The 26,726-nt window shown below is 41.2% G+C and overlaps 1 protein-coding gene across 9 annotated transcripts in view; it reads right to left on the bottom strand.

The window, feature by feature from the left end:
• Positions 1-26,726, bottom strand: part of arvcfb (ARVCF delta catenin family member b) — a 243,058-nt gene that overhangs the window by 7,350 nt on the left and 208,982 nt on the right. For all 9 annotated transcript variants that reach the window (XM_028033129.1, XM_028033135.1, XM_028033134.1 and 6 more), the window contains 6 exons: positions 9,046-9,173; positions 6,240-6,390; positions 5,887-6,079; positions 3,835-3,946; positions 2,970-3,057; positions 583-674 (listed from right to left, as the gene is read on the bottom strand). In XM_028033129.1, the coding sequence (XP_027888930.1) occupies positions 583-674; positions 2,970-3,057; positions 3,835-3,946; positions 5,887-6,079; positions 6,240-6,390; positions 9,046-9,173 (764 nt within the window). The remainder of the gene's footprint in view (positions 1-582; positions 675-2,969; positions 3,058-3,834; positions 3,947-5,886; positions 6,080-6,239; positions 6,391-9,045; positions 9,174-26,726) is intronic.

Raw genomic sequence — 26,726 nt, 5'->3', positions numbered from 1 at the left:
CTCCCTCAGAAGTAAATATAGGAACCTTAATTTATGTATGAAGATGAACTGATGCAGGCAGACTTTTCATTTTCCCACAAGGCCAATCTCATCCATCACACACTTAACTAGATGAAAACTAAACAGCCAAAAAGTGCTTGAAAGTCATCCGACATGTCGGCCGTCCTCCGCGGCCATAATCTTCTCGCTCTGCCCGACAATAAACAAGCTCCGGCTGCATAATCAGCAGACGACCTCTCAACAGTTCGCCGGCGCGCTCATTTCTGTAACAAGGCTCGTCTCCAGGAAAGCGTGCTTGTTGGCGGTTCTTTTAATCAGCCCCAGATTAATTGCTTTATGGACTCCAAAAGCTTATGGGCAATTAACTGGTGTCTCAAAGATCTGAGGGCGTCCGCAGCGCTGAGCTGCGGTGGCAACGTTAACCGAGGATGACGACTTTCCAGCCTGTTTGAAGAGTCGATAGAATTAAGAGCTTCTAATGAGGACCACCGCAGAAAGACGGGAGAGACACACGGGCAGAGGACAAGGAATGATATTTCCGCGTGATATCATTGGTGGAGATGAGAGGAGGCTTGTGCGTACCTTTAATGGTTCCCGTTCTGTTAGGTCCGCCGACCCGTCGTCTGTTTTGTATTTGCAGTCCTTGTCCCTCTGGTCAATGGTGGAGTAGCCGTCTGATGAGATCAGAGAACCGTGGTCAGCTCCTTCCTCTGATTGGTGTCATTTGTTTAAAGATTTCCAAGACACAGAGACAAAGCTTTTTCCTGTACTTACTGGAAAGGTTTTCCAACATAAACAAGAAGATTACACATGCGTCCGCACTCACAGTTTGAGGTAATAGACCCTGAACACAAAATGGATGGTATGTCTGTGTTCGGAAAACACTCGGGCTATTTCGGGTCAAATTCTAATCAATTTTCCATAGCTGGATTTTGGCATTCTAGTCAATAGTTTGTCAAATCGTTTTACACCAGTCATTTTTACATTTTTACTAACAGAGTGCACACCGGTTGTTTATGGAAAATCCATTTCTAGAGACAGATTGAGGAATCACCTGTTGACTCGAGTCGGATGCCTTTCAGCTTTATCAGCCCTCACCAGGGACCAAAGTCGGAATGGCGAAAAATCTGATCTTTTTTATGATCCGCTAACACGACAAAACCAGGTGCCACAAAATGGATGTACTAACCACAGAGGACTTCCATCTGGAAGTCGTTACTGAGCATAGAAGACTCAAAGTTGCATATTTTTTAAGGATTAGCGAAGTGCTTACAACAGAGGAAGAACATAGACGTTCGAGACGATTTAATGAGAAATTGTGTTTTATGCAACATACCGAGACGTGTCTGTAGTTCATTAAGGGTTAAAGCAACGGAGCGCAATAGTTTCAGCAGTTAAGAACACTAAACAAAGTAACCTCTGTTTGTTATGGAACATGCAGATTCAGAAATGTTAGCAACCTTTAGGTAGTCACAGAGTGAAGGTAAGGAGTTGTATTTTCTAAAGGAATACACAGAGACTGCTGTTTTCATCGTACTAGCTAACCCATTGCTATAATCAGATGCTAAAAACAACGATGTTTATGATGAAAGAGAGACTGTTTTGGTTGATGCATCTCCCCACCTGTCTGTCATATGGCTTACTTTGGAGCCCTGAAATGCTAGATGTGTGTGGGAGAGCACAGCTGAAACACTCGTTAAGTTTTATCACATTCCATGCAAAACACTAAGTTTGTGAAACAGGAGGACTATTTTTTGTAGAACTGTAATGAAGAAAGATATCGTAATACTGTGGCAGATTTCCCAAAACTTTTTCCAACTGTGACTGCAACATATGTAAAACACAACAAACAGATTCCTTTCCTAAACTCATCAAAGCGTGTTGTTCTTGAGGACTTAAAAGTACTGCAGTATCGGACAAGGTATCGATACCGGAAATATCAGATGCTGGAGAAAAATTAGTAGAAAGATAGTTCCCTTTTTGTCTGACGGCTACCATATAACCTGGCTCTTACCTACACCCAGCTTCTCTAAAAGTGTCCTATCACCAGTTGCACAATGTACATGGTGATGTGACACCTCTCAGACAAACGGTGCCTGAAAACAATACGTGCCATTTGGAGCAAAGATGTAAACAAACAGAGCAGCAGAGGCAAACTGCTGGAGCTTTCCAGGGTGATGATGTTAGGCCACAAACCAAAGAATGCAAATGGAGAGTGTGAATAGATGAATGTCACCGAATTAATGCAAAGAGAAAAACAGCAAGCTGCCAAAATGTGGGATGGTAATCTGTTGCTTTGCTACTGGCATTTCAGTCAAAAAGATGTTATTTTTTTTTATTTACAGGCAGGGCTGCCTGCTAACTGAGCTAAAGTAAATTACTCCCATAGCATTTTGGCTCCTACAATATTCAGCATAGCACAGATTTAAAACACAATTCTTACAAGACTTTTTAAATCTTTCTTAAAAATACCCTTTTACTATGTGATTGAATTTGTAATTGTGGTTAAGCACAAACAAATTTTTTTGGAGAGCGAATAAGATTTTCTGATAATAGCTGAAAGAAAAGTCCAGTTTTGGCCTTAAAATTTACATTCTTCTGGAGAACATTTCCAATTCTTTCCACTAAAACCAACCCGAAGCCACCTTTCCCCCCCACACACAAGTTTGTATTTCTACCCATATAAAGACTTTGTATTGACTTCTATTCAATTTAGTAATTGCTTTTACACGTAACCCCACCCCAACCAATACTAGTCTATACCTATCCCTAACCTTAACCAAAACCTCATTTCCACCTTACCTTTTAACCCAAACCTCTGACCCCTAAATCTGAACAAGATCGTCCACAGTACCAAAACGTGATATTGGTCCCCATAATGTTCGTCGGTCTTCAGAAGGTTAGTAAATATGCCAGAAATTATCCAAAATAGGATAGCCATACAACTACACACACACACGCAGACAGACCTTGGTTCTTCTCCATCAGTGGCAGAGTGGTGTCATCATAACCTGGTTTGCCGTTCTTGGTAGCTTTAGGTGTGGCCGTCACAGTGGGCTGAGTAAAGGAGATGAAGCAAGCAATGTCACGCTGCTTTTTAAACAAATTTATGCAGATTTTAGCTTTGGAGGACGTACTAGTAATTATTCTATAAATTGATGAGAGCATGTAAAGTGCTAAAAATTTAATATTTTTCTAAATAACTCTTTAGGTTTAGGATCTTGGCTGCTAAGATTGCAATCAGGTCTTGGCATCAAGGATAGTGACAGCCAACTCCGTTAATGCCGAGCGTTAGAGATCCATCAGAGTCAGCCACAGATCACAATCCCAGTTTGATTTCCCCAGATCGGCTCTGCTCAGTGACTGGCAGATAAAACACTGGAAGTTTAAAGTTTTTTCCTACTGATTTGCTGGATCCAAGCTAAGAACTTTGTTGATAAAAGTCACTTCCATCTACTTTTACTGTGTGCAAGTAAAAATCATATAAAGCTCTTTAAGTTCAGTCCATTTGCAATTTAAAGGTTAGGGACGTACACCATGTGATCTCTTCATTTCTTTTAGATTCAAAACCACTACTGCTATCTAAGAAGTAGATATTTTTTTCTTTCTGTTTTTAAGTATCAATTGCCCACATATATTTTGACTGATTTGAAAAATAGGGCAACTCTATTTTCTGTCATAAATTTATACGTCATTGAAGTACTGAATGATGTATAAAGTATATGTATATAAATTCACGTTAACCCATGTTAGATTAAGTTTTGCTACTTAATCGCTAAATTTCTTCCAGTGCAGAGCGGGAAGTAAAACTTGCGCTAAAGTAAAGTTGGGTACCTGGAAGTGGCTCTTGTTCCAACCGTCCTTAGTCAAAGCGTTCCTCAGCTCCTTGTAGCTCCACACCGTCTGCAGGACGTGCGACGCTGCCTTTGTTTCGCGAGCCGATTGGCTGAGGGTGCGACAAATAAAAGCGGTGGATAAATTAGGAATTTACAAGAGCAAGAAAGCCAATCGAAACTCCCCCTCCCCTGACGGTGACAGTTGCTGTGATGGATCTGTGCGGCTGCGATCAATCTCTTTATTCAAAAGCCTCTGCCTCCACGCCTGGCTTCAGGCTCTGCTTTTGTTTTTAATTCATAACCAGATGAGGGCACGTTGCCTTTCATTAGTTACCTCTGAGCCACCGGTATTAATTAAAAAGTGGCTTGGAGGGTGGCTCGCATCAAAGAAAGCTAACCTCAGGAGGCCGAACAGAAACTCAGGCTTTTTTGTTCCGTGACAGAACAATGTGTATTCGCGGTGGTTAGCAGCTGTCAATACGATCAATACGTCCTAACACAATATTAGGTCTTTGAACAGGGCTGGTAAAAGAAGAAGGTATCGTGGGGTAGGTCAGTCCTCTAGTGTTGAGAACCAGCCTGAAATCTGCAGATTCAAAGCTCCACCGCCGAGAACATTGCCTCCAGAGGTTAAAGCCTATTAAATCATTTGTGGTAGGTAGAAATGTGTGCAGGCTCACACTATTCACAGTGTGAAAGGCAAAGTCTTACTATTAGAGATACGTTATGTTATACTCCATGAATGCTAATGAGAAGCTCATGATGCAACCAGTTTTCAATGCCTGACTAGAATTATTACGCATATGACGTCTCTTTTAATCACAAACTCCTACATGATTGGCTTAAATAAACACACTCTCTGAGAGTCTGGTTCAGTGTGATTGTTAGTGCCTTGCACAATACAAACACATCAAATCTTTTCAAGTATTCACGTCCGGTTTCTAGTGTAAATATCTTGGTGCACTTGAAATAAGACAAAAATAACTTTCAAGGAATTGTTTTGCAAGATACAGAAGGCTGTTTTAAGCCAATAATACTTTAATATGGATTAAAAGAAACAGTACTAGTTCCACTTGTAGCAAGACATTTTTCCCATGCCATTAGTGAAAACATCTGCCAGTGGAGCTAGGAATTTTTCATCATTATTAAAGGGTTATTGGCTAAAAATAAATTCCTATATTTGTCTTAAAAGTTACTTTTAAGTTGGTTTTGTCTTATTTTCAACTGTTATTTGCACTAGAAACTTGATAACAAATACTAGGTAAGAATTTGTACTCTTACATTTGGTCACGCATATCAGTGGATAATTATGAAGTGGACAAAAAACAATTCATGGTTTTGAAATTTTTTTTTTACAGAAATAAAAAAGTGAGAAAAGTGCATTGAGCTCCATCTACACCAACATAATAAAGTGAGGGTTGGCACTTTAACACATTCATTTTGATAATTAATCCCACAGGCTTTAACATGTCAAAACATTTTATGCAATTTAACCCCCCCACCCCCCAACATAGGAAAGTTCCTAGCGGAACCTTTGGCATGTTTCTGGTACGTTTGTAAATCTGACGCAAAAGCGACATCTGCAAACAACAGCGATGGAGGACAAAGACTCTTGTCTTGGCCCACTGGGGGTTAATTTTCATGTCAAAGAAATGATCTGATGGAATGATGGAAAAGGCTATCGATGTGTGCAAGTCATGCTAAAAGGAGTTAGGCTATAACCAAAGTTATTCAAACATAAAACAGCACCTTGAGCCGCATTAATGTGTTAGAACGACCCCACAGTCCAGACTTAAATCAAACTAAGAAACTATGGGATAAGAATGAGTGATTAAGACTAAGCCATTTCGTATATAATAAATTCTTTGTCTCTGTATATATCTATATAAAGCCAAATACACTTTGAGGCACAATTGCTAGCCTTTTGTAGAAGTACTTCTACAAAGTATTGTCCTATAAACAGCTGCTATATACCACTTTTCAATGTTCTTAAACTTCTCCACTGCTTTGTGCTGATCGGTTCCCAGCTTAGTATTTCGTAAATCTTCACCTGGTCCTGTTGATGGCGACCAGCTTCTCAATGGCCTGGGCCTGGATGAGGGACCGAGCGTTTTCCGAGCTGTCCGTCACAATCTCATGAATCGTGTTGAGGATGGCGACCACGGTGTCCTCCTCCAGGTTCTTTGCTGGTCGCTGCTGGCCGGTGGGCAGGTTGCTGACGAGGTCCCGCATAGCGTAATTTCCTGTGAGGTTAAGGGGTTTTTGAAGCGAAACAGTGAAGTCGAATTAATTCCAAAACATGATTAAATCTTAAGGTGTGTCCAACGTAGTCTTTCAATGTTGACATTAAGGAGAATACGCCCTTACGGTCTCAATGCACCTGACACAACAAATCCTCCATACCTATCAGATCCTTGTTGCGCCGGTCGATGGAAAGGTTGCGCAGAGCGATGGCCACAGCTCGGACCACCTTGTCAGAGTCGGAGCGCAGCAGCTCCACCAGGATGGGGAGACCTTTCTCCTTCCGCACTGTGGCTCGGATGTAGTTGGACCACTGGAAGACATTGGGGGAGTAATCGTTAGCGTTCTCACACACAAACACAGCACATCACTCACTCTGCAGCTGCCAGTTTGGCTTCTCCTTCTGCTCAACTCGTCGCGCAGCGGGGCTCTGAACGAACACGCGCTTTAATTTGTCTGAATTTAAACATCACTGGGTTTTACTTCTTCTTGTTTTTTGTAGCATGAAACATTAACTCTGACATAAAAGGGGTCTTTGCTACCCCAAGAGATGCAATTAGGCAGAGAATGGGAACGCCTGAGCCACCAGGTGGCAGTAGTGAGCTGTGGAAAACGTGAGGGAAAAGGAAGGGAAAAAAAAATAAAAAATCAGGGAATGAGTGTGGTTGAAAATCTCTGATATTCTCTCGAGGGTCAGGATGTGTTTGTTAACAACAATGTGTCAGAGACTCCAACCTGCTATGGCGAAGAAAAAAAAAACAAAACAGCTATTATTGTGGTTAATTCAACAGGAAGCCAACTTTAACCTTAACTGCAAGTCAATACTGAATTATCCCAAATCTGAGCACATTCCACAGGAACTTAAAGTTAAAATCTGCTGAAGAGAGGCACGCTGGCGCTGACGCCCCGGCGGGCTGAGTGCGACCTGTCTGCCGAGGCGCGCAGGTGACTGCTCTCGCCTGAGGTGCTTAGCGTAACGTTCGACAGCCAGCCTTTCCACGCTGATAATTTACTGCAGCCTCTGTCTCAGCGGCTCCACAACCGCTCTGATTGGAGTGACTAACCTGACTGCTGCTTGAGCCACTCTTCTCATCCAGCGCAGAAAGCCCTGCGCTGGATGAGAAGAGTGAGTGTGGGCTACGGCTGTTATCTAATCACGTCACTTCAACCAGATGGGAGGTCCTGAGGTAGATTGCACTGGGTTTTTTTATGTTTTCCTTTTCATGGACTGGGCCTGCAAAATAGGACTGTATGGTTTATTATTTATCATGATAAATTTGTTATGATAATCCTGGTAAGAATTTTGATTCATTGTTGTCACTATAAATTCCACTTAGCAATAACCTCAACCAAAACTGTTCATATTGTTGGGATTGTTAGTTTTAGTATTTTATCCACAGTTTGTTCAATGATAGTATGAATGAATATCAATAAATTTGAAAAAAATGATTAAATACTGTGTGAAGTTTAGTGATATAAATAACATTCTTTTGTGGCTGTTGTGTTAAAGAAGCGCATTATAAATGGGTGTGTTTCTCAGGAGCAGTATTTGTGTTTGTGGGGCTATTATTGCTTTGCAATGCAGTCACAGCCATACAGTTACCTTAGAGAGAAGTAGTAAATCGTTTTTTAATCGTTACTTTAATCATCATCACAACAGTACCACAAATATTATGATAAAACTTTAACTTCATTTTGCCTGCCGTTGGTGCAAAACTAGTTAATTTCAGTACAATTAGCTTTAGTGGGCAATAAGTTCAATTAAATTTTTCCACTTCGATAAAAACTTCACAAAAATCCAAAGTTTCTGCACGTTGTTTATGTCAAGATTTCAAAAAAAAAAGTTCAGTTCTTTTAAGTTCTTGAAAGCATCAATACAGTGAACCCTCGTTATAACACGGTTCACCTTTCACGGCCTCGCTGGTTTGCAGATTTTTTTGTGCAGTTGTTTTTTCCCACAGTGCATTGTGTTCTGCGTCCTGATTGGCTAAACAGTCTCCGTGCTTCTTCTCTACCTGTGTACAAATAACGTTACGGTAATTTAAATATACGTAATACAGCTTGGCAAATTTTGACAAATGTTTTTGCCCAGAAGAAAAAAGGGCGACAACAACAACTACCGATAATAACTATGTTCTTCTCTCGAAAAAACACACCTGCACCGCAGGCTGCAGAAGAAAAAGCCACTAGAGAGCGGAGTCAGGCCGCAGCGTCACAGTCAGAGGATCAGTGAAATACGCGAGTCACAATTTGTCCTACTGTACTTCGTATTGATGATTAAAATGATAATTTCACTGTAGTTATTTGTAAGAAAGCGTTATATTTGTTTAAAAAATGCTTAGGCCTGAAAACAGGTTTTGTTCTTTGGTTTCAATGTAGAGTATTTAATTATGCTGTATAGTAATTGTAAATTCAACACAACCCCGGCGGAAAACGAGGGTTCACTGTATAAAGGTTCTCTCTTAATTTATGGCAGATATTTATACAAAGTTAAGCTGCAGATATGACATCTCAAAAGAGCACAGGAAGGAGAGAGATTTGGATACCTTATTTTGGTTTCTGATAGTTATCTAGTCCAGGAAAATACTTCAGTCATATTCCATTGTTTTCCAGACTGTGCAGGAACCCTGGGAATTTATTTTTCTTTGATCAAAGTCCATTGACTTTGCCTGTCCTTAAAGCCAGTCTCCGAGCTGTCTACCAGTCACCTTTATGGTAAACGCACATCCAGTTTAGCATTTAGCTCAATTCTGTTGCTGCTTCTAGTGCTCTATCGTCCCTGTCCTCCGCTAAAGCGCAGTGGGATGCCATTTACCCTTAATTGGTGCTTCCAGTTGTAAAGGTTTCGCCACCGAAAGGCCACGACCAACATCAAAGTTTGCAGAAAGTGTGCAATTAAGCAAAAAGTCAGTTTGAACATGGCGTCTTGCCTTTGTACCACTCCCACCCCTCCAACCCGAGGACTTACAGTCCACTGTCCAGCGCTGAGGTTCTGCAGAGCCCCTGCAGCCGCCTCCAGGGTATTGTAGTTCTGGCTCTCCGTCAGCAGAGAAAGGTAGAGCCTCACCACTTCGGGCTGGTACAGCAGCTCGAAGCCTGTAGGGGAACACAGAGGGACAAACTGGTAGGAACCGCTGGGAGGGCAAACGAGGCAGATGGGCTTTGTGGAGGAGCCAGCAAACGTATTACAAAAGTTATCTCGGAGTCCTTCTGCTCAACGAGAGAAAAGACGCTCGTGGTTGCAATAATGCACAACACCTGCAAATGGCTGAAAATTTGGGTCGAAACGTTTTGTTTTCAGTAAAAGCTTCAAAATACAAACGTGAAGAGAATCTCTTAGCAGAAAATGGCTGAAAAGAATTCTTTCCTTTCAGAAAGAATAGTCGAAAATGTTCCACTTTGCAACACAAGAGCAGCAAAGCCGAAAACACTCGAGCATTACAGAACACAAGGAGAGATTATTGATCCAACTTTCAAGTTTGAACCCGAGTATTTGAGAGGGAGTTTTATCTCACTAACACACAAGACATCCAGCCACAGTCGATCATTATTCCTCTCTCTGATGGAAACCTAATTACATTTATCAGCTATTAGACAGAGCAGGCGAAGCGAGGGAAGGAGGCAGAGGCTTCTAATAAAAACTGAAATCAAATTCATCCATCAAAGGGCTTCCTTTTTTTTTTTTACTTCAAACAAATAGGTTCATCAGTGATTCACAAAGAACCAGAGCAATACAAGGCTGTACAATTATATATAGCTGACAACTGAACAACATGGCCTTAAACTGTTAAAGTTTCTTGAAGGAAGCAGAGACAAACCCATACGATGAGGTGGTAAAAGGAATCGGACAAATTTGAGCTCAGAAACCTAAAATTTCAACCATGGACGCATCATACCTAAGTACAACCAGGTTGCGCTAACTGCAACACTCTTTGGTGTGGAAGATGCTCCTATTGAAAGAAGACTAGTTAGCCATTGGAAATTAGCTGCCACCTCTGGAAATTAAACTGTACATTTTTGGAACAACAAAGCTAAACTTTGGCGGTTGCTGGTGGTTAAGTTCCCTTGTCATTTTGTACCTTTGCCATTTTAGTTGAAAAAGTCAGTACGAAGTGAAGCAAATAGGATTACAATCTGTGTATGCCTTGGGAACAAGTAGACCAAGGGCTAAATTCAGCAGATACATTGCAAGCTAAAGGTATTAAAGCAAAGTAAAAAAATTTTCCCTTTCACAATATCAACCTCTGGCTGTTGCAGAAAATGCCACATATAGAAACTTCAGCAACTATACAGGACCTCCGGTTTTTACATTCGCCTGTGAATAGCAAAAATCTGAAAATACTTAAGACGCTTTCTAAAAATGGCTATCACTGCCTTTTTTTTTTTTTTAGTTCAAACACCAACTATGTCATAATATGTATTGACATGGACAGAGGAAACCGTTTAAGCACACAGAGACTGTGAGCCAGTAATGCTAACCTTGCTAACAGTGCTAATCATGCTAATTGCAAATTCTGCTGAGAATTAATTTGTGTCACTTGCAAATCTTTTTTAATTTGTTGAAGATTATTAATTAAAAATATATCAATAATTAACGACAGCTCAGGTCAGAGAAGCTAGAAAAATCAACTGCCACCACAATCTCAGGATGGGTTAGCTTTGCAATAACAAACATTTGAAAATCAGACAAAACAAAAAATCCTATCTCAAGAATGAAGCTAAACTTTATATAAGAAAACATCACAACTAAAAACAAATAAGCTCTAATTTTGATCACTTATCTGGGAGGGGGAAGAATCTTTGTGTTTTTTATTATTCATAAGACACAAGGAAAACAAAATATATTAATCATAGCTTACTTTACATGATCTTTACAAATGTGCTAATGTAAAAAGATGCAACGGTCAAATGTGTCACCTTTGAGTTAAGGAGTCTAAAACAAAACCCCAAAAGGAAGGTCATGAGTTTTACAGATTGGCTATACATAAAAGTTGAACCTAACTTCTCCTCACCATGCCTAAAGTTAGAAGATGTGAAAGTAGAGAGTAAAATAATCTTACATAAATACAACAGCCTGTTTATTCTCGACCACAGCACATTTCGGATTCGTCTTCCAAAGCCCCAAGGCTCAAATGAAATGGAATGTGACTGTGTTTATTCATGTGTTCTGAGGCCAGCTTTTATATGAAAACCCTTCTATTTACGTGGGCACCATTATATAGGAACCTAGTAGGAGAATCGCACACAGACCAGCAGCCAGGCTCTGGGAGCATTTACTGTCATAAAACAAAGCTTTGTGTAAGTATGAAAGTGAACGCTCCTCTTTGGTACTGTTTATTATAGCAGAAGAATTAAAACGAAACAAAAAAAACAGAGAGGAGTGGGTGAGTTTTGTGTTTGGGAGGTAACGGAAACATAAAGTTAAACTTGTGTCCTTAAATTCATCTAAATCCCACATCTCACACCCATCATTTGCAGAGAGCCGCGGCCTCGGCTCCCCTCTAAGATCGCCACATTCAGACACGGCAACACGGTTAACACTCGTGAAATGTGGTTTACTTCCCCGTGGCGTTTCCCTTCAAGATCCCTCCACCAGAATGTGTGTGGGAGGAACTGCCAGATCGGGCGAAATTAAATGAAGGTGCCGTCTGAAAAATGTTGAGCTCATTTTCAAAGACCTGAACTCGTAAAAGCTTTAAGGCACAATCTTTTCAAGCAAAGAAAGAGAAGTGCCTTCATTTTCATACCTCTGTCATTTTGACCTGTAAAAACTCAAGGTGGTAGGCGAGCGTTCCTCGGGGAGTATCGGAACGATTCCCGGCAAAGCAGCGCGACCAGGAGATGTCGGAGGCGGAGCATGGTTGTAACCATGTGCTAAAAACATGAATCAGATGAAAAGGTTCGCTCAGGGGCAATGCGAGAGAAGGGGGAGCCTGCAAACCCCTCCACTCAGCAACATTCTGCATTCACATCATATTTCTGGGCATTCTGGGTGCAAACTCAGCAGACCGGAGACTGTAGTCTGCCAGACCTGTTAAAAGACATTTCATCTCCGGAGCAGATTCTGTCTGAGGGAAAACAAGTCAGGCGTGTTGAACTCTTACTCTTATGGACTCTATACACAGTTCCTTCCCGCAGTCTATGTACAGTGCTACAATACAAACGTTAAGCCGTCCTCATTATGCCTTCCTTAAAAGAAACGAGATATTCACAAAATCTCTAAGTGTTCCTCTATCGTTCTGCAAGTGTTCTGAAAGCCTTTCAAGGTTTTACTTTGGAATTTCATTGCTAAATTGTTCAGTCTTTGTACAGTAAGTAAGGCCTTCAAGAAACGACAAAAAAAAAAAAAAAAATACACCAAAGATGTTGTCTGGCCCAGTTCTGGAGATTTCTTATGCACCAGACTGAAAAAGTCCTTCTGTGAATTCACAAGCTTTAACCAAACTCTAATCTGTCTAGAAAGTGAACCACACCACCTGAAAATAACTATCGAGTGTGAAAACAACCAAACACTATCTTTATGTAAGGCTACCCAAACCATTTGTATCATTAGAGGAGTATTTTATTTATTGGGTCATAAAATATCTCTGCCAAAGTTTTTAATCATCTGCGGCTGCAGCGAAGGCTTAATGTCACCACCTCAGGTTTGTCCTGATCAGCCCTCTGCCAGTTTGCATTCTTGGCTGCGGTGAACTGTGGTTGTTGTTGGTGCCAGCTGCCAGTTTGTTGGACAGAATTACAATCTGGATACGGAGATGAGCTGCAGGGCAGATGTGATCTACTACGGCTCTGTGCCAGACGGAAAAGATGATGAAGTTTCCTCCGTCAAGCTCAGATTTGGAGTATATGCAAGGGACATTTTTAGTGAAATAAAACTGTATTAGCACTGTATATCGGAAGTGCAATATAATTAGCAGAATATACCATAAAGTGTCGATATTAAAAAGCGAATTCTGTCTCACGATGCAGTGTGTTGGCATGACATTATAAAGTAAAGTCAATATGAGCTATTATTATTAGAAAATATGGTTATGAAGGTGTTTGCTTTAAGCTTGATTCAATGTAGCATCTTCGTTTGAGGCTCTCTCTTATTTTGAAGTAAGAAAGGAAGTAGTTCTTATTGTTGGACTAGCCAACAATATTCTGTTATAAACAGCAGTAAGGAAGCACCCAGCTCTGTTTTATCCTTCTTTTTAATGCAGATCATGACAGAAAATAAAAACTTTGGCAGATAAGGTAGGAAAGCTTTCTGTGCATTTTGAGAACACTGACACTAGCTAACTGTTAGCCAACAATAGCGAAGTTCGCATGTGCTTGATATTTTCTTTCCACTGCTGGCCTAAAGGGCTATTTCAGATTGTTTTAGCATTTGATCATTTCTACAGTAAGACCAATTGACCTGGATAAAACTGAATATTTCTACAAATGAACAGAGTTTTTAAAAACTTGTTTCAATCCATTTTTATTCAATTGCTGAACAACAACAGACTGGTCTTTGAATGCTTTACTCTGTTAAAAAAACATTTTATTAGGGTTCCCTATAATATTGGTAAATTATAATTGTATTTTATGAATCCAACATTATGTACAGTTTTGACATATACTTTATACAGTGTATATTACAGTGACTCCACTAGCAGATCTAAATAACTGTGGTGCAGCAGCGGCAGGCTGCTGTTTTTACTGTAATGGCTGTAATAACTCCAGCATGTGCTGTTTCCTCCACACAAAATGACATGTAACTACCAACCAAAGATGAGCTTTTAGTTGCCATAGAGACTGAAAGTGTAAAATGACTTTGCAGCGTCATGGTGTAACAGGCACTAACAGCTCTTCTGCTTTTTGTGTTGAAGTCATCAAAGAGTTACAGAACCATATATCTACACAGCGGTGCACATCTACAATGCTGGATTTCCACACTGGATTACCTATGATTACACGTTAAGATGTTAATCTTGCAGTAAAGTTCAAAGCCGGTATTCCTATTTTACAAGCTGTTATTTCCTGTAATATTTTGATTACATATTGATCATAATAAAACATAAGCCGCTGGCATTCTGCATCCGCGTCTCCACCACATGCCGAAAGCAAACGCTACAAAAATGATGCCGTAAATAAAAACATTAAAGCGTAGCCAGCATCAGTGGCGGCTCCCTGCGAGCTCAGCCCCGTGAGCCTATTTCCAACACTTGTATGTTGGTGGGACACATCACACACAGCCGTGGCCACCTTACGGAGCTCCTGCTGCGCTCTGATATACAGCAGTGCCCGCAAACACGCCCAGGAACTAAAGCTGGGCCGCACAGCCACGGAGTTACAAACGGGCACATGGCAGGAGTAAGAGCCTAAACGAGGGGTGAGAGGGAGGAGCGGCAGGCTGCTTTTCCAAAGCGGAAGACGATGGCGACGACTCCCGCAAATCGAGGCGATGCTCAATTAGCGCCGGGGTCCCGAAGATAAGGAGCTTTGTTGTGCTCCGGAGCATGAAAACTGGGTTAGAAACTAAGTTTGGTTCGAGTGATTGAGCGATGCCTGGTGAAGAGCTGCAGCAGTAATTGGGTTCAGGCGGCTCCGCTGCTGCCTCGATGTATTATACTGTGACAGAATGGTAAATAACAATGGATTCATTTATGTGCATGCACGTATTAATGTATGTATGCAAACACCGCAAAGACTATTCAGTACGAGGGGGGGGGGAAGGTGGAGGGAGGGGCGGCAAACACCACACATTCACAAATCTTCAGGGCTTTCTGCTTTGCTCTCACATAGTCGAGTGCATTCGAGCAAAACCGGATACACGCTTCTGCAAACAGCTCCGTGCACACACCGAAATCCATAAACACACCAAACACTTGGCGAGGCGTGTCAAAAAGTGATGTCCATCGATTCTGTCTGCCTACGTCCAGCTAGAGGTTCCTTCTTGAATTTACACCGATGCTCCGTTTATTTACACCTCCTATTTCCAGCATGGCACCTCCACAAAGCAGGGAGAACGTGCACGGTGCCATGAAGGAGGATTATTTCCAGGTTCCTGCTGGTTTTGCGTTTGCTTTTTGGTCACACTTTAATGTTTCTGACCAGCAAAGTTTAAAAAAGTTTAAAGTGCATCTACACTATGCTCACAACTCATGACTTTATTTCTGACAGGTTTTGTTTTCTGGGCAGTCTTTCAATATTTCCAGTTGAAGTTCATGAATCTAGCTTTGAAATCTGTGCTTAATTCAAGACTGTGAAGAATCACCACCATTTTTTTGTATTGAACATCAATGGCGCTATGCTAAGTTTAGTACTTTAGTGGTTAAATCCTCGCCAATCTTTCACAAAAGCTGGCTCTAGGACAGGTTCCAGCTAAACCTCTGGAACCTGTTTGCTGGAGAAGCCCTGATTTAGAACCTTTGTCTACAAATGGAGAAAAAACAGAGCATTGATGATACCTCCCAGGAGTGGCTGGAAAATATTATGAGGACAGATGAGACCAAAATGTAATTTTTTGAATGCGATTGTCTTCGGCTGCTTTACAGCTCCATGACCCAAACGACTTGCCGTAACTGATGGAACCATGCATTCTAGAAATCTTTATCTACAATTTCCAGCCATCAGTTTGTGATCTTGAACTCATCCACATCTGAGCTTCTGTAGAAAATTAATGACCTAAAGCTGAGAAGCAATTTGGAGAGGCCTAGTCAAAGTCTGGTCTTACACTTGAGATCTTCTAAAATGGCATTAAACATGTTCATGATTTGAAACCTTCCAGTGTGGCCAAGTTAAAACATTCAGGAAGAAAGGAACATATATTCTCCACAGTGATCCAAACACCTGGCTGCAGGTTTTCACAAATACTTGCTGGAAACCTCTAAGGACAGTTTTAGGAGGAAGACGAATCAAAAGACGAAAGAAAACTGTCCTTCCAGAGGAATGCTGGCAACAAGGCCACATTCTCCACCAGACATAGACCACATAAAAAAATGAAATCCTTCCAAAGGGGGAAGCCTCCAGTTTCTGGTCTAGTTCCACATCTGAAACTCATGCGACCTTAACTCCACAAACCCCTCTTTTATGTCTGAGCGTCTTTATGCGAGCGCACGCAGCACATGGGACAGCGCTGCGGTGCTAATGAAGACTTTCTCGGGGCAGGAGTCACAGTGCCGTGATTGGCCAAACATCGCACCTCATTAAAAGTAACATGGCTGAGACGGAATGATGCTCTCGACCCTCTCGGGTTCATGAAAAAAGAAAAAAAGGTGAGCGGCGGAACCGCATAAACAAAACAAGTAAATTGGCGAGGTTCGCTGAGGCCTTCGCCGCGGCGACTCCGAGTCATTCAGTGTTAGCAAATAATGCCGCTTTCATGTTGCTGTTTATTCTGCTTGGAGCAGAACCAGATGGCGGTTGTTAACTGACATGTCAGCTTCGCACTACATGATAATTACTTTGAGTAGGACAGCACATAGAATATTGGACACAGAGAGAATCTGTAAATACGAGCTGTGGTTCGCTGCGTTTTTATTTTTGGAGAAAATGCGAACGCAACAACGTCTCTGGTGGCATACTTTTTACATAACGCAGCGTTATCCTTGGAGGAGGTGGGGACAAAGACGTCTGAAGTATCAGCAAAGGAGGTGACGTGAGCTGACATCAGAATATCAGCTGTGGTAATTAGAAATCTGCACAGTATTTGTATGCTAAAGATCCCTGTTAATGTCAGCTGTGACTATAATTAGGCCCTGATTGGAGATGCATGTTAATGTTAGGTGTAAATCTCACTGAAGTACATCTAATTGACTTTCAAATTCCCTTCCCACGGCTCCCACTACTCTAATTTCTGTAGTGGCAAACCACTGTGAAAATCTGTTTTACTACAATCATGGGAAAATACTAAGTACACCTATCTGCCTCCGTAGCATTGAACAAGTAAAACAGCAGCCAGGTGCTTTTAATGTAATACAATTAAATATATGATCATTAGCAAGTGTGGCCACCCCTATAAAAGCAGGAATATTAGTAGTTTTGCTGATCTGGAGTTGTGTGTTAACACAATGTTAAGGAGGAAAAACCCAAGTACCTGGTGTCTTGCAACTTTCAGACGTCTCTCTGCTTCAGCACACCAGGCTCCAATATTAGCTCATCAGCTCTGTGGAGCTTGACTGCAGACAAGTGAGGCAACTACGTCATTTAATTAAAGTGTGTGGGACAAGGGACACATCTAAAAGCTGAAGGAAATTCAGTTTTCACCTCCCAACAATTGGAGAAGGATAAGAAGGTAATTTTTCAACATTTTCAAGAGATTACTTGAGGACAGTACCCCATCTTCCTAGGAGTGTGGACACCCTAGCAAATTCCCCATAAGGTAATAGCACACATTGTTCAGAGAAATGATAAAAACATAAAGTTCATGAGAGGACAATTAGAAAAAAGACAGAACATTAATGACTTGTTGTAAAGGATGACCAGGAGGAAACGCATCTTTACTGTTAGAAGAATATGGCAGCACAGTTTTGCTTGAAAAACCTGCATTAAAATGAACAAAAAGAGTTTTGGACTAATGTCCTGTAAGCAAATGAAACCAACATAGAGAGGTCTTACCACAATTCATAGAGCTACGTTTGGTTAAATAAATGAAATAAGCAAACGGTGCATTGCCTAAAACAAAAACACAACCTATTAGGCAACGTGGTGGAGGAGTGAATATTTTGGCTTGAGCACCCGTCACTGAGTGATGACACCATGAACTCCTCTGTACACCAATGTGTTCTAGATTCAAATTGGAGGCAATCTTTCTGCCCATGAAAAGCTAGAAACAAAGTGTCTCACTAACTGAGCAATGATCCCAAACATAAGAGTAAACGTACAAAGTCCAGATCTCAATTTGATTGGCATCCTGAGGCTGAATCTCAAGAGAGGCTCAATGAACTGAAGTAAGATTAAGAAGAAAGTGTGATCCAAAATCTTATACTACAGCAAAAAAAGACTAATACAAGTTACTGATGCTAAAAGATGTGATCAAATCATGCGCTGTAGTTAGATTTTCTTATGACGGTCTCACCAGCAATTGAAACTTATTTTCCCATGATGATGTAAGAGAGATAAGAGATATTCCAATATCTCTTCTTAAACGTCTGACAGTTGTTCGAAGCGAGAGCTTCGTTTGGTCTGACGGCAGTTGTTCAACCTCCAGTCACCCCTTCAGAATGACAGAGTTCATCGTAACCCCTCATAGTCAGTGGGCTCTAGCCACAGATTGGCATCTCTATGAGCAGCCCCAGGGCAGCACGCATTAGCATACCCACATGGTGGTTGGCCTTCATTTGGATGCTGACAAAGAGAGGCACTGGCCTCCATGTTGGACTGCTACCCGTCAGTTTTGTGCCACAAAGTGTATTGGCATGATGAAATGATTGAAAGGAGGGGAGAGGAAAAAGATACTCCAAAAGGCACAAAGGCTTGTGCCTCACTGACCCTTCTGTCACTACCTCCTTCATTCTTTGCCACCTCGCAGCAGGCGTCTGCTCTGGCACTACCGTAAGTCTGGTCCATAAAAGCTGGAATCCTAACAATTAGCACAATGGGACCCTTAGCAGCAAGCTGTTTTTTCCGGTGCGAGGGGCTTCTTCCTCTTTCTTGTTCTCAAAGGCCAGAGAAGCCCCGCTGTGCCTTTTTGGTAGAAAGAATCAAACACCGGTAGCAAAGACCTGCTGATAAACTGGACTGTCTGAAATGTCCATGAATTTCTTTCACAAAGTTCATCGAAGATGTTCCGTCTTTTTTTTTTTTTTTTTTTTTTTACTGCAACCTTTGACTTCTGGATACGAACACAGACCCAGCGGTTCTGTCACTGCCGAAGAAAAAGCTAGTGTGTCTTTTTGTGGCCAATTCAAGAATGTGTCATGCATCACAGAACGTTTCCATCCAGTGTCCCTTCTGCTGCAGGGAGTGGGTTTTAAGGCACCCGGTTAAATTATTGTGTCTGTTAGATGCAAAAGTTATAATCCCTTTGGATGAAAATCACATTAAGAACATGTGACATGTTTTCAATGTTGGAGGATGTAACGGCCTTTTTATGACAATTGGATTGGGAAGTGAGGCGAATGAGAATGCATATTGCTGACAATCAAGGTTTGCAGACACAATGTAAGCTCTGTTTTATGCAACAACTGATATTTCCATGAATACATTGCTGCTTACCTCCGGCAAAAACAGAAGCAAGCTGTCATGCTTCCAGCTGCTTTAAAATCAAAACAACAAGCCCTGCATTGAAACATGCCTGACTTCAACAGTTTCCTAAGCATCATCTTGTGGAATATAGCACAAACTTGCAAAATTTTCCTACAAGTCACTTTTCCTTTGATTCATCTAGATTCACATTGATTGGTATTTGGTAATGATCAAATACCAATCATTTTTCCTTAGTAGAGTCTAATCTAATAGGGGAAAGACTAAGATGTTGAGAACCAAATGCTCAACTTAATACTTCCAAATGCCTCCAGCTACCAGGACAGTGTTTGGGAGTAACACATAATCTTTCATTTTAAACAACACATAAATTGTGTGCTTAATTTATAACATATCACACTAGTTCAGATATGCCTTACATTTCAATACTCAATGAATTGAAGGAAGTGACACTGCCTTCAGTACAGTAAATAGCACTGTCGCATCACTGCCCTGCACATCTGATGCTGTAGCATGTTCTGATCGTTAGCTAAGCCAGGCTACAATAAATTTGTTGTGCATTTTGAAAATTCTTCAACTGCAACGCTAAGTTACTTCACATTCCGGCCATTACGATGGAATACACAAATGTCAAAGCAACAGCGTGTTAATATCGTTATTATAGTAGAATACCCTAGTTCTGTCTGCTCTGATTGAGATTCCCTCACTTTTGCATGCTAAATGCCTGAAGTGGCTCCAGCTGACTGATGCACCACCTATGTTTTGATTAATTGACCACCCATTGGAGAGACTCATAAAACAGTGAACCTTCATTCCTACACGGTACATTCATTTACATATTGTCATCTTCCTGAAATAACGGCCTAATTTTTGCCTAGTGATTTGTTTTGTTTGTCTAAATCATCTTTTTGTAAAAAAAAAAAAAAAAAGAAGCATTGATTTTGAAAAAAATAATCACGTTTGTCAAAACCAAACAAAAAAGATTTGGGCCATTATTTTAGGAAGGTGACAAAATTTTAAAAATAAATCAATCAAGACAGTAATGTCAGGAAAATGTAATGTACCTGGTCCTGATGCAGTCAAACACCAAGAAAGACTTGTAGCCAAACAAAAACACACTTCACAAAAGCAGTGAGACACACATTTCAAAGACAAGACAGGACTTGGTATTTTACACATTATGCTTCATGTGTCTAAGTATATTTAAGTATATTTAGCATAAATGCAACATAGTGTGTGAAAATCAATAAATCAGGTCACAAAAAGCAGAAAAATACAAATAAAAACTCCCTGCACAATAGTAAACTCTGGTCATTTAGAAGATAAAACTTAAAACAACATAACATGTTGAAATGTAGAACTTTTAATGAGATGGTTATCATTTATAAATGTTGTTCCAGTTTTTCAGGAACTGACCAAAGTTCCAGCAAATAGAGCCTGAGACCTGCTTGTGGCCCGTGTAGCAGTCTGTCAGACGCTCAAGTGTTTCACAGAGAGGAGACGTCGGGGTGCGCTTTCAAGTGTTTCAGTGTCTGCAAGAATGTTTCTATGGCTTAATAGTCTATCAGCATCACCTTGAGTGCCTGCTTGTCCTTACCCAGGCGAGTCACGTCCTTGCCCAGACACAAACCAAATTTAAACTCCTGCAACAACAAGAGGATGAGAAAAGGAATGTAAAAGAGAAGAGGAAAGAGGCTGGAGAGAGAGAGAGAGAACAAGAGAGGCAAGTCTTGGGGAAAAAGGAGCAATGGAGGAAGATGGATCTTCCACGGTTTCTTTTTTGGTTGCTCACTTGAGTGTAAATCATGAATATAAGCTTAAGTTGTCAAGGAGGAGCTATGGCTCGACAACAAATTCACAAGAGTTCTTACATCCTATATACGTCTCTATATACACGAGGAGAAGACCGAGGGGGGATGAGAAAACCAGAAAAAAAATATGTTGAGATATGTAAAGAAATTGGGAATGAATAAGAAAGAAAAGGCAAAAGAAGCAAGTGACGAGAGAAAAGAGGAATAATTTGGTGGTTTTGGGAAAAGAAGGAAATATGAGCTTAAGTTGTCAAGGAGGCAATCCAGAGAAAGTTGGAGAGAGAGCAAGGAGAAATTGTGGAGGCTGAGAAATGAATATTGCATGGTGGATGGGGACAGCTGTCTGATAAAGAGTGAGCAGGTAAGAGTGGATCACTTCGGCGCAGCTAGGAAATACAGTTATCCAAATGTAGAGTATAAAAGAATTAAAGGTTAAATTTGGATGTCCGGGCTTTGAAAATGTGCAGAGACAATCCAGAGAACTGACACTGGGTGTGAACGTGTGTGTGTGGGGGGTGGTGGTGGTGGTGGTGGTGGTGGTGGGGGCGTTGTGATAGGGGGCTGATGGAGAAATAAAACGATGACCGAAACAAGGACTGTAAACAGGCTAAGACTGGACGACATGAACAGTATTTTCAAGATGGTCAGGAAGAAACGCACTTTGTACACCCAGACACTCCACAGTGACTTGCAAAAGCATACAGAGCCTATGAACTTGTTAGCCTCTGATTTATCCTTTTGTACTAGCTCCTGCTCATCCCTACTAGCGCTGAAGTGTTTTCCCCTAGTAAAGGTTACATGGTACAGGCCCCTTTTTAAAAAAAACCTACTTTGAAGGGGTTCTAAACGTTCAGAGTTGGACTTAAAATGTAATGCCACAAGACAGTCAGCTATTGATTGGCTAAGGGTAAAGTCATTAGTTGCGTTCATCTGACCCACCATTTGTAAAAACTGACTACAGTGACAGAGTATATCTGGAGTTTTTAAGACAGACTGAGCCGAATGTTCGCCATAGCTTCCACGTCCTGCGTTGGTATGTTGCGTACATATCACTTTTTGGACTCTGGGACCGCCCAACTATACTCAGTTGTAACAGAAAACGACACAAACTGTTAAGAATAGACTTGAGTCGAGTGGCGCTGGCAGGTGCTTGTGGAAACGGGCCATAAATTTGAAAGGCTGGTAGAGACATACCCAAGAAGATTTAGAGCTTTCATTTCAGCCAAAACCTGATTGTTCAAAGAACTGATTCAGAGGAAGCTGAATGCCTAAATGCAACACTTCCGATTTTTATTTGGAAAATGCTTCTTAGGAAGCTAGGAAAACAACCGGCTCAATCAGAGCTTTGGCATCACGGCCCATGTGGGGATTAACTGCGTCCGTGTCGGTGTCACGGACACAGACGTCTCTCGCTCCCTTCAGCCTCTCCGTCACGGACAGAGACGGCCCATGCTGGATTTTCCCTGGCAATATTTCCTCCCTCTCTAACCTCCCAGATAAACATCATCACCTCTAATAGCGACATGATATCACAGTTTGTGGTCGACGACCCCATGCTTTGTTTGTGTCTGTGTGTGTGCGCGGAACACAAAGGCAGGGCCTCTGAAAATATTTATGTGAGTAAACAAGCTCCACGGCTGTTTACAGACAGCCACAATAACTCAGATGAATCTGGATTTGTGTGTGCTGATAAGAGTCCAATAAAAGGCAGAGAGGATGAAATGGGTCCCCCCGCCCCTAATCCCCGCCGGCTTCAATGAACCCGTCATTGAATCACATGTGTATTAAAATCTAAAACGCTGGCAGTCACAGCCCAGACAAACAGGAGGGCTTTGAAAAGTGGGAAACGGTTACATTGCTCTCTTCTTAGTAACTTGATTGCATCCTTTTTTATTATTTCTGAGTATTCAGACAGATGACAATGCAATAAGACGTTAAGTTATAAAAAGACACAGCTTTCCAAGCCATAAGATGAAAAACTATTAATGTGCTCTCTGAAAGTCAGGTTCACTATCCCAGTTTCCCTCTTGCTCTGTTTTACAGGCATTTCTACTGTTTACACCCGAGTACGTTTTTGAAGACTTTCCTTTCCGATCATAGTAACAGTGAAATGACACATCGTGGAGTTCTGGTTTTCTTCCCCTCCTGTTATAATCAGCAAAACTTTAATCTGCTTTTAAGTACACTAAAGAGTCCTTCGTAGAAACACTAAGCAACCCTCCTCTGCCTCGAATGAGACAAAACTAAGACTTGCAGCTTTTTCTTTTTTTTTTTTTGTAATTCCCTGAAATCATGTTTGTTCCAATTATCACTTTCCTCCAACTTCTCGGGTCCGGGGAGACGAGAGCGGCAAACGACGAGGATAATCAGTTAAGAGATTGATGTTGCGGGCTCCTGGGAAATCCCAGCATCATTTTCCGATTCATTGAGGAAAACAGGAGGATGGGAGGGGGAGAGAGTGAAGTTTCGAGGGCGAGGACAGATGAAATAAATAAATGCTGCAGTGGGCTGAAGCATTGCGGTTGGGTTTGCGCACTGAAACGACAAGTCTTCTTCCCCCCCCCCAAAACAAACGCAGGTGGAGAAATGCTGTGATGATGCATCTCCACTAATGATGTCTGGAGCAGCTTTTGTCGAGCCCTCCTTGGAATAGCATTGTTATGCAAACCTCTGTGTGTCTTCAACAAACACAAAGGTGGTCCCACCTAAGTCAACTTCTCACATTTTGCTGTTTGCTTCTTGCTTTATAATAATTTCTTTTCTTCACTAGCTGCATACACTGGGACTCAAAAGGCACAAACAGGGTGCTATAGAGGTGTATTAAACTTTTCCTCTTTTTCTATGTGTGAAACACTATAAGGTTTTGTATATTAGTAATATTACAAATGGATATTGTTTAGCTTTTTTTTTTACACCCATGAGATGGAGCACTTTCTTTGGCTCCTGTCTGTGTGTATCCCACTTTAATTTGACTCATCTTACTGTTGGTGTAGCATGGGAAACTTATAAGTTATTTATGATTCTTCATGATTCACTGACCTTTCTTTTTAAGAGCAGGAGAGGTTTAGCTTCTGGTCATGATAGCATCCAGAGCAAAAATACCATACAACCCATTAAATATTTGGCAAAAGAAAGGCCCAGTGCCTGGGTAACTGCAATAAAAGACGCTACACAGATAAAGTAAGCGATGTAAAGAGCCAGACAGTCTGGAACCAACGCTATGTGGATGGATGCTATGTGTCAAAATAGCAAAGGAGCCCAGGGTAAGAAGCACGGTGTGATTGTGCATCAGCGTGTGCCTGTGTAAGCTTATACACCCATGCAGATGCCTTTTGTCACTGCCTTGCACCTCAGTGCGTCTGGGTCAAGGGATCATGAGGTTTCCATCTTCGCTCAGAGTACCACCTCATTGCAAAATGTGACAGAAACCAGCGAGGAAGAGGAGGTGGAGGGAAGGAAGCAAACTGAAACAACTGAGTGAAGTGTTCATTTAGGGCATAAAAGGGCAAGTTATTAGCCATGGCGGTCGACGGGTTGGCAGGAAGTAGTATGAATTCAGCACACTGAATGCTGGAGTCAGCATTCGCTACGCGGGTGTTAGATTCCACAGGAAGGAAGGGTTTTATGCGACATACGCCACTTGGAGTTTAAAATCCAGAGTTCTGATTTTAGTTTGGGAACAAAGCAGAAACAGAAGAAGAGAAAGACTCCAGCCTGTAGGAGTTCAGGGATCGCAGTCGTTACAGAAGACATATAGTGCTGGAAAATGAACCCGTTTCACCGTATTTGTTCTCTGCAAACAGCATAGTAATAAAATCATTGGGACGATGGTCTGCTGCCGCTCTCAATCAATGATAAAGCTGCAATGCAACAGTGCAAACAAACAGAAAGTTGATTGTTTGTACCAACCCAAACAATAAGAATAAAGCTCCATTTCTAAGAGAAAGATACTCTGGTATTTCAACAAACACAGATTCAGTAGGCCGATATAGGACAGGGTTATACAATACTTCAAACACCGGCACTACTGTCTAGTCTGTCAAACAACAATACAAGTTAAATACCTGGCTTCTAGGCAACAGAGAAGTCATCTCAGTAGATGTTGCAGTTTTGTGAATTGTGAGCAAAATAATCCGTAGGATGGAAGGAGAACTAGAGGGAGCTCTTCCAGGTCTTCTGCCTGGATGCCAAAGTGCTTCTAACCCAGTCTATAAATAATCTATAATCTATTAATAAATCTATAAATAAATCTCTCCAGTGAATCTTGGGTCTGGCCTGAAGCCTTCTGTGGCTCAGAGTTGGCAAAAAAAAAACTTCTCACAATGGGCTTTTGGGAAGGTCTCTTACCAAACACCTCAACCATCTGAACTTGCTCATTTACGTCTTTCAAAATGGCAAACAGGGAGTGCAAGAGGGCAAACAAGGAAAGCATTACACCATTCAGTGGCCCTTTTAGTAAACTATGTCTGATTAATGAGGAAAAGAAAGAGACCCACTGGACAAAGAGGTTGGCAACATGTATGTATACGACATCAAGAAATAAAAGTTAGGTCTTTACGTGAGATTTTTAAGGTTAGACTCCTCATTTGTTCCATGTAAGATACCAGTCCAACAAAAAAGTAGGGTCAACATTTTTAATAGTATTTTTTTATGCAAAAAGACCCTCAAAATCTATCACTATTCCAGTCAACTCAGTGATCTCGTTCCACATTTATTGGCAGTACTAACGAAAGATTCTTGGGTCCTCCCTATGCTCAAGTTTTCTGAAGGAAGGACGCGTGGAGGCTTGGACGGCAAAGGATGAGGTTGATTTTGTGTCTAATGAAGTATTCCTCTATATAGTAGCGACCCATTTTAAACTTATTGATAGAGCCATCTGTTTTTGTTTCTAGTAATTCAGAGTTGATCATATCACGCACACTAAAAGGTTTCTTGGGCCATTTCAAAGTGAACTGTAAGACCAGCAGTATGTCCAACCTCTGGTGTTTGCTACTGAAAGGCTCAATTTTAGTCTCATATGACTAAAAACATGCTTACAATTAAAGTCTAAAGTCCCTTTAGAATTTAGTAAAGTTTAAATATTTATGTTTGTGATGGTAGGACAGAAAAGGCTAATATTGGCCGTACAAACACTTGTCATGTATATCGCGGACAATGGTTAAAATCTGGTTCTTCAATAGTGAGTTCCCGAGCTCCCTTACCATCCTGTTCGTCTTGACAAGATAAATGCTTGTCCTCCTCTGGGCTAGTGGCAAGAGAAACTGACCTCTGTGTCACATTATATTTATCCCCCAGCGAAACAGGAAGTCATAGATTGATCCTAAGTAGAAATTTTTTGACACATTGGACGAGAGTCAGGGCACAACCCGGACAGGGCAGAACAAATTCAGTTTGTACAAATTCTTTAGGCTTCATTGATGTGTCATAAACCACTTAATCTGCCTTCTGTTATCTTTTTCATGTTGTTGAGTTCCGTCAAACTATAAATTTGCTTCTTTTTATTGAACTGACAATGCTGGAATTTTGGTGCACAAGAAACTGCCAGAGCAAAATTAGTCACGGCACGCGAGATGCCGCCTGTGATTAGGTTATCATAGCCAAACCGAAACGACCCCAGAAAATGACCTGTCAGTATTTACGTCTACAAGGATCCCAGCTTTCCTCCTCT

This window comes from Xiphophorus couchianus, chromosome 12, assembly GCF_001444195.1.
Source record: "Xiphophorus couchianus chromosome 12, X_couchianus-1.0, whole genome shotgun sequence".
NCBI lineage: Eukaryota > Metazoa > Chordata > Actinopteri > Cyprinodontiformes > Poeciliidae > Xiphophorus > Xiphophorus couchianus.
The sequence above is the reverse complement of the archived record's forward strand: the minus strand, read 5'-3'. Positions and strand labels throughout refer to the sequence as shown.